The 17,466-nt window shown below is 41.6% G+C and overlaps 1 protein-coding gene across 1 annotated transcript; it reads left to right on the forward strand.

Moving 5' to 3' along the window:
• Window positions 1–1,317: 1,317 nt before the first annotated feature.
• On the forward strand, window positions 1,318–16,380 carry SRGN (serglycin). The gene is made up of 3 exons (XM_042908004.1): window positions 1,318–1,469; window positions 11,337–11,484; window positions 15,418–16,380. The coding sequence occupies exons 1-3, from the start codon at window positions 1,394–1,396 to the stop codon at window positions 15,695–15,697; spliced, it is 504 nt and encodes a 167-aa protein (XP_042763938.1). The 5' UTR covers window positions 1,318–1,393; the 3' UTR covers window positions 15,698–16,380.
• The last annotated feature ends 1,086 nt before the right edge of the window (window positions 16,381–17,466 follow it).

Genomic DNA, 17,466 nt, shown 5'->3' on the forward strand with positions numbered 1-17,466 from the left:
CTCAAGCTGAAACCAATATTCCATACTGGGGAACTCACTAGGTTTGTGAGTTTTGGGGTTGGGTACAGCTAAAGAGGGGTCCCTGGCCTCACTTCCAGATGGTTCTGAGGACCGTCAAGATGTGCATTCTTCATAGCCCTTGTGGACTTGGACCACAGCTACTCAGCGATTAGATTCTGAGGCCTGTCCTTAGCAGGAAATGGTAAAGGAATCAGCAGGAAGCTGAAAACAACAGAAGGGAAACCCCTCCCTCCTGTCAAAGGACAGACAACAGTGGGGGTGAAAATGGAAAGTGGGGGCTGTAGGGACATGCATGTGGAAATGGAGAGTGGTTGAACCTTGAATAGAAGGCAACAGTGTGTGCCCCCAGGCGAGATCACGTGTTCAACTGTTATGTCTATCCTGCAACTTTAATGTGGAGCCTCTACCCGGTGTTCCTCAGTCCCCCAGAAGTCTATGCACGATTCCCAGGACCTGAGAAACAGCCGCTCCTTTAGTTACAGGGGGCAGCGCAGCATGAGCTCCAGCAGCCCACTGGGCGGACACAACACACCTTGTTTCTGATGCCCAGCTCATTCAAGGCCAGAGAACCCCAAATTCAAGGTGGAAACTTTTACCAGGAGAAAAGGTGAAAGCATAAATGGAATCGCATCGTAAGAAATACTTGGTGTGAAGGGGCAGAGAAATGCAAAGTCGTTTTTCTGTTGTGCCCAAGTGCTTGGTAACCAGAAATCCTCGCTCCATTCTTGAGGAAGAGGGAGAGCCAGGGATCGATCCAATGGAAGCAACAGAGTCCAATAAGAAACCTGTTCTCTGAAACCGGAGAACACTTTTTTTGTAGATGAGAACTCAGCTTTGAACTTTTACCTCTCGGGCTCGACTCAGTGACTTGTGCTACTCCTGACAGAAAGGAAAATTAACATTTTATGTTGAAGGTCCTCAGTATGAAAAGGCAGTGCCCAGCTCCCCCTCATCCACAGGGCAGTGGACTCTTTCTGTTAAAAATCTTGTGTTCAGATTGCTAATTGAGGAGAGGAAAAAGCGACGCTACTGAATGCTGATTCTACTGTGTTAGTGGGAAAACAATTTCTAACAGGCAAGTGTGAAACAACAAAACTTTTGAAAAAGCAGACCTGGGGAGAGTTCAGTGCAGTTTCATAATGGGTATGAATAGTTATTTTGCTGTCTTTTTTTTTTTTTTTTTTTTTTTTTTTTTTTATCTTTCTGGGTTTTGATGTGGATCTCTTTCTATTTGTTCAGGAAACTGTGACGTGTGTTCTGGGCAGGGTTTGAGGTTTTGGAACTTTTTCTAAAAGGGACAGGGTGCACCCTGCTACATTTCCTACTCGTGAAGTTGGTGTCCAGGCAGCAGGACCGAAGTGCGCTGGTCACGATGCAACGGCTCCTCCAGGACACTAAGTTTGTCCTGGCTCTTGCCCTCCTCCTGGGTTTTGATTCTTCGGTTCAAGGTAAGACCCGGGAAACTTGCACCCCCCGCCCCCCCCCCCCCCCCCCCCGCTGTAATCTTTGTAAGCCCCATGTTTCCCACAGGTGATAATATTCACTTTAAGATACGGAATGTATCGTGGGAGAAAGTATGCAAGGAAAAAGTATTTGGGGTGGCTAAACTCCTTAATGTGAGTTTGGTCAAGTTTGGGACCAAGAAGGATGAGGCTCTGGAGGCAGGTGTGGCTTTGTAAGCTCTCACAATGGTTGAAACGTGCTCTTTTATTTTGGGATGAAAAGGTATAGTTTATAAACTTTTTTTTTTAATGTATATTTTCTTTTATTGAGAGAGAGAGAGAGAGAGAGAGAGAGAGACAGAGGGAGAGAGAATCCCAAGCAGGCTCAGCGCTGTCAGCACAGAGTCCCACGCAGGGCTCTATCCCACGAACCCTGAGATCATGACCTGAGTCGAGATCAAGAGTCCCACACTTAACTGACGGAGGCACACAGGCACCCCTAGTTTATAAACTTTCAGAAATTCAAGAAAGTAATATAGAAAAATACCTATGCGTCTATGGAGAAAGTGGCACTGTTGAGTGCCTAGCCCTTAGGGTTTCTATCAGTCCCAAGTTTTCATATATTATGGTGGTGTCATAATTACTCTAACAGTGGGAAATGATATATTTATAGAAATCAGAGTAAATTTGGTTTTTTTTTTCCCCTTTTAAAAAAAAACTTGGTTCTTAGTGAAAATTCAGTTATGGCTAGACATAGTACAAACCCTCTCAGAGTTTCTAAAGAGGCCAAAGAATTTTAGTGTCTGTGCTGTTGCTCAGAGAGACATTACATCTGGAAATTTCTTGTTAGATTTCTCTATGGTCCAGGGTTGTTTAGTCAGACTGAAACAACTTAAAGTCTTAATGACTAAGACAACGAAAATTAACAGTTTGTAAGAAAGATACAATTTCTTCTCCTCTGGTAAATAAGGGATCATGTCTAAACAAGGCAGAAGGTCATGACCTGATAAATAGATGGGAGAATTTATGGTAGAAACACATTTAAGGTTCCCCAAATTGTACAGGAAATACTGACTCCTAGTGACATACATGTCCTGGATTTGTTCCTTCAAAGTGACTCTGATGGTCTTGTTTTTACTTTTGGTGGAAATGAAATCATATAGGGAATCTCAGATATGTTCATCATGTACTGGAAATTTATAAAATTATTTTCTTCTTGTTATGTATTTATTGAAGAAAATAACAGCAAGTAGTGTTGCTGAAACTTTTTTATGAATCTATTTATTTAAAAAAATTTTTTTTACATTTATTTATTTTTGAGAGATGGAGAGAGACAGAGCACAAGTGGGGGAGGGGCTGAGGGAGAGGGAGACCCAGAATCCAAACCAGGCTCCAGGCTCTGAGCTGTCAGCACAGAGCCCGAGGCGGGGCTCGAACTCACAAACCACGAGATCGTGACCTGAGCCGAAGTCGGATGCTTAACCAACTGAGCCACCCAGGAGCCCCGGATCTATTTATTTTTTACAGTATAAAACATTATTGATTGTAGGGAACAGGCTTGGGTCTTTTAGGGAAAATCTTCAGCTTGATGAGGTAATTCCCTAATGTGTTGTGACAAGATCCAGAGTAATGAGGTCTATATTTGTAGCATAGATGTGAGCTGGTGGGGAGAGGGGGTGGGGGTGCGGGGGGAGTCCACCCTGGCAAGAGCTAAGTTAGTCTTTATGTATTCAGAATTTCCCCCAAATATCATGTTCCCCACAAAGATTCAGTAGGTAAAACTGGAATTAAAGCAAAAACGTTCCTTATGTAGTAGGTATTCATCAGAAAGAAGTGAAGAAACCATGATGAAACTGTACAAAGTACTAGCATTTATATCATCACCTGGTAGGTTTAGCTCTTTGTTGGAAAAGGAACCAAGAAAGAGAGAATGAATGAACTGAAAAACTAGGGTATTTCCAAAGGAGAAGTGCACTTGGTGTTGGAATGAAGGGTTTGTGCCCACGTCTCAATAGGAAGGGAGGGGCGCCTGGGTGGCTCGGTCAGTTAAGCGTCCGACTTCGGCTCAGGTCATGATCTCACAGTTCGTGAGTTCGAGCCCCACGTCCGGCTCTGTACTGACCGCTCAGAGCCTGGAGCCTGTTTCGGGTTCTGTGTCTCCCTCTCTCTCTTCCCCTCCCCTGTTCATGCTCTGTCTCTCTCTGTCTAAAAAATAAATAAACGTTAAAAAAAAAAATTCAATAGGAAGGGAAATAGATGCCCAACCGGGCTGTGCGTGCGAGTGACGGCAAGCTCAAGGCTGCAGTGGAAAGGGCCACGCCACTATTTCACCACACATCCACGTGATGCCAGGTGTGATCTGACAGTGTTTTTCCTCCATCTTTTAAAAAATATTTACTCAAACCACTGGTTTGACTGAACTGATCAAATTAGGCTTTTGGCTTGCTTTTACTGCACATATTCAAAACATCTTAGATTACTGTATTTGTTTGCTAAGACTGCCCAGTATCCCAGACTGGTGTGGCTTAAACAACAGAAGTTTATTTCCTCACAGTTCTGGAGGCTAGAAGTCCAAGATCAAGATGTCGGTGGGGTTGGTTTCATTCCGAAGCCTCTCTCCTTGCCTTGAAGATGCCCATCTCTCTGTGTCTTCACATGGTCCTTCCTCTGTGTGTGTCTGTGTCCTGATCTCTTCTTCATAAGAGACACCAGCCATATTGGATTATAAGGACCCAGCCATATTGGATTAGGGTATATCCATATGACCTCATTTGACCTTAATTACCTCTTTTTAGTCCCTATCTCCAGATCCAATCCCATTCTGAGGTATTGAGAGTTAGGGCTTCAACATACAAATTGAGGGGACACAACTCAGCCCCTATCAGTTACTGTAAGTCAAACCCAAGTAAACACATGATGTAAAATCATGTCTATTAGGGGCAAAGAAATGGAAATTTGGCAATGCATGGGAGACCCTGGAGAGCACAGGTGGCCATCGATTTAATGTAGAGCTCCAGGGGTTTATTGATTATTGATAAGGTCTGTGAATCCTAAAGTCTTTTATTGCCCCCCTTTTAATTTTTTTCATGTTTATTTATTTATTTTGAGAGGAGAGTGGGGTGGAGAGGGGCAGAGGGAGAGAGGGAGAGAGAGAGTGTCCCAAGCAGACTCCGCATTCTGTGGGGTGTCATCTGACAAACCATGACATCATGACGTGAGCCAAAATCAAGAACTGGACGCTTAACTGACTGAGCCACACAGGCGCCCTGCCCCTCTTTTTAAAAGATGCCCATAAAGAGAGAAAATGGAAAATCCACGAGCAGTTGTGGCCAGATCATGTGTTCACTCCACACTATTGGGTTCTAGTAGATATTGATTCCACCCATGTGTGCTGCTGTTTGATTGTAAAGTGATTTCATGTACATTCTCTCGTAAATGATCATCACATTTCCTGTGAAGAGGAATTAACACCACTTTATAGAAGAGAAAATTCATTTACTTTTTAGACCAACCGCTTGCAAAATATTTTGAGACTTTAGACCAGAAGTGGCCATCTGATTTCAAGGACAGAGTTAACTTTCTACTGCAACTTGACTGTCTTCTAGGTAGAGATTTTCTTTTTTCTTTACTGATCTTTTCTTTTCTTTTCTCTTCTTTTCTTATCTTTTTTTTTCTTTTTGAAGTTTTTATTTTTAAGTAATCACTATATCCAGTGTGGGACTTGAACTTACTTACAACCCTGAGATCAAGAGTAACGTGTTCTACTGACTGAGTCAGCCAGGTGCCTCGAGTTTTTCTTTCTTTAAAACAAAAAAACCTTGTTTTGACTGTAGTAAACTTGCTATAAAGTTTACCAGCGAATTGAGGTATAGAGAGGGAGAAATTGAAAGTAAACTGAGAACATTTACAGCTTGGCAAGCCATGCAAGGGTGGGGGAACCTTATCTATCTTGTGGAATTGATTGTCTAGTAGGAAGCAACTCCAACTTAGTGATGTCTGTTTCCATGCTACCCAAACAACGAACAAAACGATCTTTTTTTTTTTTTTTAACCCTCCGCATGGCAGTTTCTGCTTAAGTTTCTCTAACATACCTGCAGCAGATCTCCATTAAGAATAGGAAATTGGCAAATTGTGATGATGTTGGGGAAAAATTGGTACTACGATATAAAAAGATGCAGAGAGATTAGTGGGGTAATGTTCATTCACAGAAAGCATTTTGTGTAAAGTGGGACTAGTGACTTTGCATGTATGTGGGGGTGGCGAGCAATGAGGAAAGGATTCTAAATAATTTACCATTCTTTTCCCTGGAATCTACCACAAAGTTCACCGGCAGATCCAGTAGGTGGGGCCTTTGGAGAAGATAACCCTTGTGTCCACTAACATTCTCTCTTTTATTTTTTCCAATTATGGTAATCAGTAATCATGAGGCATTTCTCTCAAGCAAGATAGGAATCAAGATATTCCCACAACATCGGGGGCTGGAACTGTTGAATTCACATCCTGCCAACACCCTTCAATAGATATGTCAGGAACATTGTGTCTGTAACCATGTTCTTTATTTTAATCCAACTGAAAATTATCAATCCCAAATTAGATAAAATTTCTGGGGGTGGGGGGGTGACTTCTACCTTTGATTTCTTTATGAGTTTTTAAACAGCTTTATTGAAATAGCATTCACATACCATAGAGTTCATCCATTCAAAGCGTACAGTTCAAAGTTTTTAAATTATATTCACAGATATATGCAACTATCACTATAGTCAATTTTAGAACATTTTCATTAACCCCCAGAAGAAGCCCCTCTTTTTTAAAATATTTTATTTTAAAGTAATCCCTACACCCAGTGTGAGGCCTGAACTTACAACCCTGAGATCAGGAGTCATGTATTTTACCGAGTCAGTCAGGCATCCCAAGAAGCCCCTCTTTATAAATTTTAAAAGCTGAGACTCTGAATTCTGGGGGGAATTTTGTATTTTAGAATTTGTTTTCATGAGTTTACGAAAGCTGTATTATGCCAGCAAAACGATAGGGTCTTTCACCTGGACGCTTCCCCGTAAAGTTTTAGTTTTACTTTTCTGTTTAACTTCCTATCTATGCAAACATTCTCTCAGCTTGATAGCACATCGGCTGCATGTAAAGGAGAAAGCAAACATCTACAGTGCCCAAAATGATAGCCCCTGAGCGCTTGAAATGGGGTGAATCCAAACTGAAATGTGCTGTTAGTGCAAAATATGCACCCAGACTTACATGAAAAGAAAAACGTAAAATATTCATTAATAACTTATATTGCTTATATGTTAAATGGCAATATCTGAATACATTGGTTAAATGAAATGTCTTGAAATTAATTTCACTTGTCTCTTTCTACTTTAAAAAATAGAGCTGCTATGACATTGAAAATTCCATACGTGGGCGCCTGGGTGGCCCAGTGGGTTAAGCGTGGGACTTAGGCTCAGGTCATGATCCCGTGAGTTCCAGCCCCCGTTCAGGCTCTGTGCTGAGAGCTCAGAACCTGAAGCCTGCTTCAGATTCTGTCTCTGTCTTTGTCTGCCCCTCCCCCGCTCTGTCTCTGTCTCTCTCAAATATAAATAAACATTAAAAGAAAAAAGAATATTTCATACATGGTTGTCTGAACACTTCTATTGGACAGCGCTGTTCTAGACAGCACAGAGTGTGAAGACATCGCCCTCTGCTGGACATGTTGGTTTTTTTTTTTTTTTTTAAGTCCCACCTACAATGCAGGGTTTTTAAGTAGCAAGCACTCAAAGCCAAACTTACGCTGCTTGAGGAAAGAATCAGAGGAGAAAGGTAAACCATACCAATACCATGTGCAAAGATTTGTGCTAGATGTTTTACATACTTTCATCTCACTGTAAAGGAACTGTTTGGGATACTATTATTCATCTTTGAAAGATGAGAAATTGAGAATCAGACAGATGCTAAATGGTAGAACGAGTGTTTAAATTCTGATGTCTTTATAAGTTGTCTACTAGCAGAGATTGGTCATTGTGGTCTCCTCCTCATCGGAGAAACTAGTGTTTAAGGAGCTCTGACCATGGTGCTAGTTATTATTCTAAGAACCTAACATTTATATCTCATTATCAGATCTATTACTGTTCCCATTTCCTGGATGAAGAAATTGAGCTACACAGAGGTTAAATAAGTTGGTCAAGGTCACACAGCTAGTAAGGGGCATTGGATGTCGTCTTGCTACCTTACCTCCAGTCTCCAGACAGTGACAGAACTAACCTATTGTGGATGACTAGCTGTCCCAGGCCAGATACAGTTAGCGATATTCAGGAACCATGGGGAAAATTGTGATAGTAGTTCCAAAGGTAAGAAAGAAAGAAAGAAAGAAAGAAAGAAAGAAAGAAAGAAAGAAAGAAAGAAACCAGCGGGAGAATATTTACTTTCTTACATTAGTGTCTTTATTTTTTCAAGGAATATTGTTATTTATAGAAATTTATAAAACAAAATGAGAAAAAAATCACCAAAGAGTCTATCACTATATTTTTGTGGATTTCCTCAAATTTCTCCCCAATATCTGTTTATGTGGTTGCATTAACAACTACCATGCAGCATGGTATTCTGCCTTTTTCCCTCATTTTTAAATATAGAGTTTCCCATGATGTTACATAGTCTTTTCTATAGCCACTACTTTTTAACTTTTTTGTCAATATTCCCTCATATGAATGACTAATAATGAGATTTTTAACTGTTTTGATCAAGTTATTTCCTGTTTCCCTAGTTTAAATAGTACTGAGGTGAATAGTTTCATGTATCTTTTATACACTGTATTTTACCTATATCTATATATCTCTTTATAGATATAAAATGTTTATCATATATCTTAATGATGTAATAACTTGGTTAATCAGAGCTATTAGGACAAAGTTGAGTACAAATAGACGTAATAGAGAATCATAAAGAAAGAGGACATTTTGAAAAAGTTCTGTGGTTCTGCAGTCTTTTAAGAACAAAGTCCTTGGCCATCCTATTGAGAGGTAAAGTGAACTTGACTTTGGTATCAACCTCTGATAGTTGGTGTCAGAAGAGAACAGGACATAGTTTGTGCATACTCTCCTAGAAACAGATACTGGGGGTGACCCCAAAACTCCAAAGTTCATGGTCTCTGGGGATGTTGGGTAATGAGATCAAGGGTCATTTTTCTTTTTTTTTGTTGTTTAATACATTTTTCAAAATTTCCTATAATAAGCTCATATTTCTTTTTTTTTTTTTTTTTTTTTTTTTTTTCAACGTTTATTTATTTTTGGGACAGAGAGAGACAGAGCATGAACGGGGGAGGGACAGAGAGAGAGGGAGACACAGAATCGGAAACAGGCTCCAGGCTCCGAGCCATCAGCCCAGAGCCTGACGCGGGGCTCGAACTCACGGACCGTGAGATCGTGACCTGGCTGAAGTCGGACGCTTAACCGACTGCGCCACCCAGGCGCCCCAATAAGCTCATATTTCTTTTCTCCTTTTTAAAAATAAAGTTATTTAAGTTTATTTATTTTAAGAGAAAGAGAGTGTAGAGGAAGGGCAGAGAGAGAGAGAGGGAGAGAGAGAATCCCAGGCAGGCTCCATGCTGTCAGCGTGGAACCCTATGTGGGGCTCGAACACACGAACCATGAGATCATGACCTGAGGCAAAACCAAGAGTCGGAAGCTTAACCGACAGAGCCACCCAGGCGCCCTGTAACATAAATGTTACTTTTAAAAATTGCAACAAAAGCAGCCTAGATGTAAAGAATATCTAAACAGACTGCCCATTTCTAGAAGAGAGTGCTGTAAAAGGTAAAGACACCTTTCCATTAGTCCCTGAATTAAAACAATGTCAGGAAACCCTGTCAGATTGCTATAGGAGTCCATTTATGTAAAATTATAGAAGATATAAACTAATTTTTTAAGTCTATTTATTTATTTACTTTTGAGAGAGAGAGGGTGAGCAGAGGAAGGGAAGAGAGAGAGGGAGAGAGAGAATCCCAAGCAGGCTTCGTGCTGTCAGCACAGAGCCTGATGCAGGGCTCAAACTCATGACTGTGAGATCATGATCTGAGCCAAAATCAAGATTTGGAGGCTTAACTGACTGAGCCACCCAGTCGTCCCTAAACTAATTTATGATGACAGGAAGCAGATGAATTGTTGTAGGGGGCTTGCAGAAGTGTGTCAAGAGGAGGGAGGGCAGTCAGGGTCCTTCCTTCCTCTGTCTTCTGCCTACCAATCTCCTCCACAAAGGCAATCAGTATGTTGTGTAACTTTTCAGAGGTTCAAGATACATATATGCAAGCATATATGTAAATATATTCTTAAAAACACAAACACACACAAATATTAACACAATGCACAGTGTTCCTTACTTTGTTTTAAATTGAATAATCTACCTTGGAGAATCTATATCAGTGTCCAGAGAGCTGCCTCATTCTTTTTTTTTTTTTTTTAAGTTTATTTATTTGTTTTGAGAGAGAGAGCAACTGGGATAGAGGCAGAGAGAGAGAATCCCAAGCAGGCTCTGAACTGTCAGTGCAGAGCTCAACGTGGGGCTCAAACCCACAAACCACAAGACGTGGCCTGAAATCAAGAGTCGGACGCTTAACCAACTGAGCCACCCAGGCACCCCTGCCTCATTCTTTTAATAGCTGAACCTTAACATGTAATTTTCCAATCTTTTGCTATCACAAAAAAAAAAAAAAAAAAAAAAAAAAGTTGCCGTGATTGTCCATACCACTGGGTTTTTTGTTTGTTTTCTGAAATAGTTGTTGCCATTTCCACTTTGATCTGTACAGACAACAATGTACTGGGTTTTAAAACCACTTTTCCTGCTTTTCAAGGATTCTAGACATGCCCTTTCTTGCTAGGTGATTATTAGTTGCCCTTGTGTGAATAAAACATGGGCTTCGGGTGGGGAGGAGATGAACCTTTTGAAGTATGGGGAAGTATTTCTCACCATCGGGCTTCCATTCTTGCTAAAGTGAAGAATAGACAGTTTATTTCATGAATTAATAAGGCGTCTCCTGTATGACCTTCTAACACCAGATTTGGAGACTTCTGTGTAGAAACTAAACTCAAAAGAAGCTGTGACAAACTAGGGTATTCCAACCAGTCTGTCCCTCTGTGAATAGAACAGCCTGGTTCTTCTGAAATCTCTGACTGGATCTGAGGGCAAAGAAAGAGGGCAAGTTTTTATTTACTTTTCATTCCTAAGAACATCATATGGCCCTAAAGAACTAGGGCCCCGTAATGTCTTAGGTACTACTTGGTGTATTCCTTAATCTTTCTGAATGTGATTTGACTCATCTCTGTAAGAAGGGGCAGGCTTTGGGGGTCAGATATGGGTTTGAATACTGGGCCCTTCAATACCCGTGTGGCCTCAGTTTTCCTTTGCGTAAAGTGGGGAGAATAGTACAAAAATAATAATAGTTAACACCACCAAGTGTTTATTGTGTTCCTGGCACTATGTTAACGTCTTTACGTGCATTTCTCATTTAATTTTGAGGACCAGCTTATGAGAAAAAACGACACTGTTAGATCTTCATTTCACAGAGGGGGCTCAGGGAGGTGAAGGTTTCCCAGGTCACCAGTAGCATAGCTGGGACTTTACTCCAGGTGGCTGATTGCCCAAGCCTATTCTAACCTTAAACCCTGGGCTACTTTATGGGGTTGTTGGGAGGACAATGTATCTAAAAGGCTGGCACAGGGTGGATGTTGCTATTCTATTTATGGTCATTCTATTTATGGTCTATTTATGCTCATGCCCACACCTTACCTTCTACCAAATTTGGAATTCATTTAATCAACAATTTCTTCTGGACAGAGTGATGAGAAGCTGTGTGAGAGGTACTTAGTAACCACATGGGTTCCTTTTTTGGGGTAGGTTCTCCTGTGCGGAGGGCCAGGTACCAGTGGGTACGCTGTAATCCTGAGAGTAATTCTGCAAACTGCATTGATGAAAAGGGACCAATGTTCAACCTGCTTCCAGATGAAACCAACAGAATCCTCCCTCCAAGGACTGACCCTTTTTTGTAAGTGAACTTTCTCTGATCTTACTTTCACTGACCCCTGTTGAGACCTTGGCTTGGAGATGGGAGGGTTGTCCAATGTGTTTTTCTTCAGGCTCTTGCCTTGGTGGCTTGGTTTTCACCACACAGTACATGGTAAAGCTGTATACTGTATTTACTGGTGTGTGAGATGCGCAAGAATGCACGATTCATCCATACTTTTGCAAGGTCATTTTGTGGTGGCAGAGACAAAAACCAACTACTTTTCACCAACAAGTATTGGAAATGATTGAGCATTATTCTGTTTATATAAATAGAGCACGTTATATATTAAAATCCAATAGGAGTCTGGCAACTGCGTGCATAAATAAAATGCAGTATTTCGTTAGAGTGGACTGTTATTTGGCCAAATAAGGAACGAAGTATGCGATCACATGGATCCTATCCTGAAAACATTATGCAAAGTGAAAAAAAACCAGACACAAAAAGCCACACCTTGCATGATTCTATCCATATGAAATGCCCAGAATAGTCAATTCTATGGAGGTGGAAAATAGATGAGTGGTCACCAGGGGCTGGAGGAGAGGGAGGAATACAGAATGATTGCTAATAGGGGTTATTAAAATATCCTGAGATTAGATAGTAGTGATGAAAAAAGAAATTAGGGAAGAGAAGAATAAATGGCCATGGCTTATCAGAGACAAAGCCAAACCTCTTCTTGATGAAATAAAACCTGATTTAAACTTGCAAAAAAGATCCAATAGGAATTCATAAGTAACAAAAATGGAATTGTCTTAGAATCAGTTGTTTTAGTAAGCAGCAAAGTCGTATAACAGGTAGCAAAAATGCGTTATGAAAAGGATTATCATAAAGGTTTAATCTTCAGACTTTGAAGATTAACCCTAGAAAATTACTCTCCGCAAAGCCAGGGAAGTCATCGTGCCCAAACCAGGTGAGGCCATCATCACTCAGCGGGGGAGGGGGGAGGTCCTGGCGGGGGAGGGGGGGTCCTGGCGGGGGAGGGGGGGTGGTCCTGGCGACCCTCTTCGTTGCTGGCACTCACTGCATAAGAGATTACATCGTCACCATCCTCAAAATGTCGCTCTGAAATCCTGCTCCTATGCCTCTACTTCCTTTTTTTTTCTTTTTTTTTTTTTTATAACCTTTATTCAGTATTGAGAGTCAGAGAGACAGAGTGTGAGCGGGGGGAGGGGGAGGGGCAGAGAGCATGGGAAACACAGAATCCAAAGCAGGCTCCAGGCTCTGAGCTGTCAGCACAGAGCCCGATGTGGGGCTCGAACTCAGGAACCGCGAGATCATGACCTGAGCTGAAGGTGGCCACTTAACCGACTGAGCCCCCCCAGGCACCCCTCCTGTGCCTCTACTTTTAGTCCACAGCATTAAGCTTGAAATTGATTTTGTAGCATCCTCCATTATTTTAACTTCTGAGTTTCCACAGTAATTCATTTAAAGCTAAAATGTTGGAGGAATAACCCAAGTTCTCCCAAACAACTATTTTTACACCATTTCGTCTCTCCTTAAGTCTCTACAATCTTCTCTTTCCTCAGCTGGGAAATTTTCCATCTCACTCTGACACCCCAGACACTTAGGAGTGAACAGTTCTTGCTTCTGTGTTAGTCCCAGGCCCATTTGCCCTCCTATCCATTCTTTTTCCTTTCCTCTTCCTTCTCTGTATTGGGTAAGGGGTGAGGGCTCATCCCTTGGTCTGCATCTCTCAGGCTCCCTGATCTGTGGCTGAGTTTGGACAATGGAAGGCACAGAAGGGAGACCAGAGAGCATGAGAGGCAGGGAGAGATCAGGATGTTTCTTCTCCTCGGTCCCTGCCTTGAGTGGCACCTCTGGCAGGACTGTGTCCCCTCCATGACTTCGGCTCCCACCAGGTATCCCTAGTAGCTGGGCTCAGGGAAATCCACCTCCTTCCATTGTCCCTTTAGCCCACGGAGAAAAGTATCTTCTCTCATCTCTGGGTTTCCTCGCTCTCCCCTATCTGGCTTCACTGCTTTTCCATCACACATTAAGTAGTTTCCTGTGTTAAATATTGAGATGAGCTTCCTGATTGGACTCTGTGGCAGCTTCTAGGGCCACTCCTCCTTGTTCTGGGGATCCCACCTCTACACGCCTTTTCTAGGACTTCAGTTCTGCAGTGCCTCCTGTGAGACCAGCATCTTGTTTCCACCGGGGTGCAGAATTCTCTAGCATCTCAGGCAGTTAGCTAGAATCCCTTCTTTGACTCTGCATCCTGTCCAGCTATTGCCTGTTCTCTGCTCCTCTTCACGGTAACACTTACTGAAAAGGATGCTTTCTGTCTCCCCATCCCTCTACCCCTTCTGTTTGGACTTCGTTCATTTCTACCTTCCCCTCAGAATGTTTGGTAAGGTCACAATTACTCCTGGTTAACACATCCACTCTTTACTTCTCTGTGTTTGGCTTTCTCAACTTTTTAATTGCCTTCAAAACAGTTGATGCCCCCACCCAGGAAATGCTTTCTTCTCTAGCTTCCATGGCCCCACCTTATCTTGAGTTTTCTTCTACTTCCCTGACTATTCGTTCTTCTCTGTTCAATATTTAATATATTGGTATGGCCCTGGCTCTGTGCTGGGCCTCTTTTCTATCTGCATGCTTTCTTTAGGTGACCTCATTGTTCCATGTTTTTGATACTCTGTGTGTGTGTGTGTGTGTGTGTGTGTGCGTGTGTGTGCGTGTGTGCGCATGCGTTTCCACTTTTCCGGTGCTGATCCCTTTTCCCTGACCCCACAGTCTAAACTAGCCACCTGGTCACCCTTTCATACATTAGTCTATTTCACTTCTCTGCATAGCATTTAGCACCATCTCATAGTTTCCTGATTTATTCACTTTTTATGGTCTGTCTTCCCCAATAAGTTCTAAATTTCTCGAGGAGGGACCTCATCTGTTTGCCCCCATTCTATCCTAGGCACTTAGAATAGGGATCCGATGTTCAATATTTACTGAAGGCATGCATGCATGATGCTCTGATCTGTTGTATGGCCTGTGGTTCACTATCTTCACGGAAAAAATGACCCATAGACTATGAAACACAGTTTTTGTCTCTGATATTTCGTTGTGTTGTTGTACCACTGAGGGGTAGCGACATGGCTCTGGTCTTTTGGTGCTGAGTGGACTTCTAAACCACCAAACTGAACCCAACTGAATGAATATATTTACTTTTTTTTTTAAGTTTATTTATTTATTTTGAGACAGACAGGGAGCACAAGTGGGGAAGCAGCAGAGACAGTGGGGGAGAGAGAGAATCCCAAGCAGGCTCTGCACCGTCAGCGCTGAGCCCAATGCAGGGCTCGATCTCACGAACCATGAGATCATGACCTGAGCCAACATCAAGAGTCGGACGCTTAACCTTCCGAGCCACTCAGGTGCCCCAATACATTTACTGTTTGAGAGGAAATTGAATGTTAATATGGTGGCAAACATAACGCTTAACATGTCACAAAGAATTTCTTTAGATTCAGTTGTGTTGAAGCACTGTGAATATTAGAAGTTTTGTAGAAATTTTAAATTTGGGAAAAATGTCATCTATCTAGGCTGACTTACTTGTTTGTGCTTTCTTTAATGGAAGAAAATGGGAAAATATATCTTTTTTTTTTAATAAATGTCCTCTTAATTTACCAAATACAGGATTGCTATGCTACTGATAAGAAAATTAGCATTGCTTATATGAGTCTGCAATGTGTAGATGTTGATAGATAAATGCAGTGAGTTAAGTCTAGGCAAACATGTAGAAAGGCCTGATTGATTTGTTTTTTGTTTTAAAGCATTGACTAACTGGGAAATGTGTAACTTTTAGTTTGAGCAACTGGGTGGCTGCATTAATTTTCTACCTTAAAAAATTTTTTATGGTTATCTTTCTTATGTCTCAAACTTCACTGTTTTTTCTTTTCCATTTTTTTGGTCTTACTTCAGAATGACAGGATCCCAGAACTTGAATGATGTCTTCCCTCTCTCTGAGGACTATTTTGGATCTGGATCCGGATCCGGATCCAGCTCTGGCTCTGGCTCTGGCTCTGGCTCAGGATCTGGAAGCGGCTCTGGAAGTGGCCTCCTCACTGAAATTGACCAGGAATACCAACCAGTAGATGAAAACGATGCTTTTTATTACAACTTTAGGCCTCTCAAGAGAAATCTGCCCTCAGACAACCAGGACTTGGGCCAAGATGGACCAGAAGAGAATTTCATTCTGTGAAAGGGAGGGTTTCCCATTTTGATGCCAGGCAATGCATTCTATACGTTTTATGTACCGGAGTGAAATGATCAATTCTGGAATAAAAAAAGGTTTATAGGATTTCAAAAACATCTGAAAGAAAATTTTAGGTTTCATCACCTTTTTTTCTTCATGAATTCTTCAAGCTTCCTTCACCTATCCTGTTGTCCTGGAAAATACCTGCATTCCCTTTGTATTGTATTCAACCAACATCACTATGAAATTACCTAGACTGCCCACGTCTAGAAAATGGCTTTAAAGAATAACTTAACCTGTTTAAAAAAAATTCAGCCTGAGAGAAGCAAATTGACAAGTGATATTTCACACCCCAGTCTTCAGAAACCTGACACTGATTGTGAATTATATTGATATGCCCCTTTTCTTATGAAAAATCCAGATGAAACACTGGGTAAATTTATAGAGTGGGTGGGTAATTGACAAGTCCCCTGTAAAGTGTACCACTCTGTTGTTACCACTGGATGTGCTGGGAGAGCTGGTGGGCCATGTTTGCTGAGAACTACGATTGGTGTTACAATGAGAAACTTAGGACCCAAACTAAAGCACGACTGTGCTCGGAATACTTCATACTGCTTTCCTTTTTTTTTTTCCTGGATATCTGTGTATTTTCAAATGTTCCTCTATTAAAGCAGAACTATAATCAATGAGTTAAGCTGTCTGAGATCTCTTGTTATAATAGATAAATTAAGAAATAATCATTTTTGCTCAGATGTTTCTAGAAGTCTTATCGACAAGATATCAGCAAGATTATTTTACAGAACAAATTTTGCAATCAAATCCTATTAACCAGCAGATGAAGAAAACAATTGTGGTAGAGCGAGGTTATTCTTGTCCAGGCGCCTCTTCTTCCTGAAGGCTGTTCCCATCTCTGTTCCCCTGAGTTCTGAAAAGCTTGTCAGCATCGTTGTCATGAATCCTGTTCTTCCTTTATTTAGTCTTGCTTCCTTCCATTCCCCTTCCAGGTTATCTATCCTGAGAATGCTCCCTTAGAAACTTACTGCATTGCTACATGGAGAGTCCAACTGGTGACAGTTGGCGACAGGAACGTAGAAAGCAGACGCTAAAATGGGATCTGGGAGCTAGATCACCTGCTGCCTGACTGGCAATGAGGACCCCATCCCCGGCCAGAGATGCAGCACAGGGACAGGACAGCACTGCAATTACTGAAGTTTTCACTGACGATGACCTGGGGGGTACTAGGGCTAGGGTATTGGGCATTGAGAAATAGGAGGAAGTGGTAATTATAAAGACAATAGTATTGGATGGCTATTGCTAGAAGCAAGTAATGCTTTTAAAAGAGACAATGAAAGACCAAGGATGGTTAATTAAAGGCTAAATGTGAAAACAGATGGGCTTCCTTCGCAGCATTGGGGCACGCCTCAGACACATCGCAGTTTCAGTTCCAGACCACCACAACAAAGTGAGTTTTGCAATAAAGTGAGTCAAACGAATGTTCTGGTTTCCCATTCCATATAAAAGTTATATTTATACTATACTGTAGTCTATTAAGTATGCTCTAGCGTTATGTCTAAAAAAAGCCAAAAACAATGTACATACCTCAACTTAAAAATACTTTATTGCTAAAAAATGCTAACCATCATCTCTCAGTGAGTCATAATCTTTTTGTTAGTGGAGCAACTTGTCTTGATGTTGATGGTCGCTGACTCATCAGGGTGGTGGTTGCTGAAGGCTGGGGTGGCTCCAGCAATGAAGTTTGCCGCATTCATTGACTC

The sequence above is a fragment of the Panthera leo genome, chromosome D2, assembly GCF_018350215.1.
Source record: "Panthera leo isolate Ple1 chromosome D2, P.leo_Ple1_pat1.1, whole genome shotgun sequence".
Classification (NCBI taxonomy): Eukaryota; Metazoa; Chordata; class Mammalia; order Carnivora; family Felidae; genus Panthera; species Panthera leo.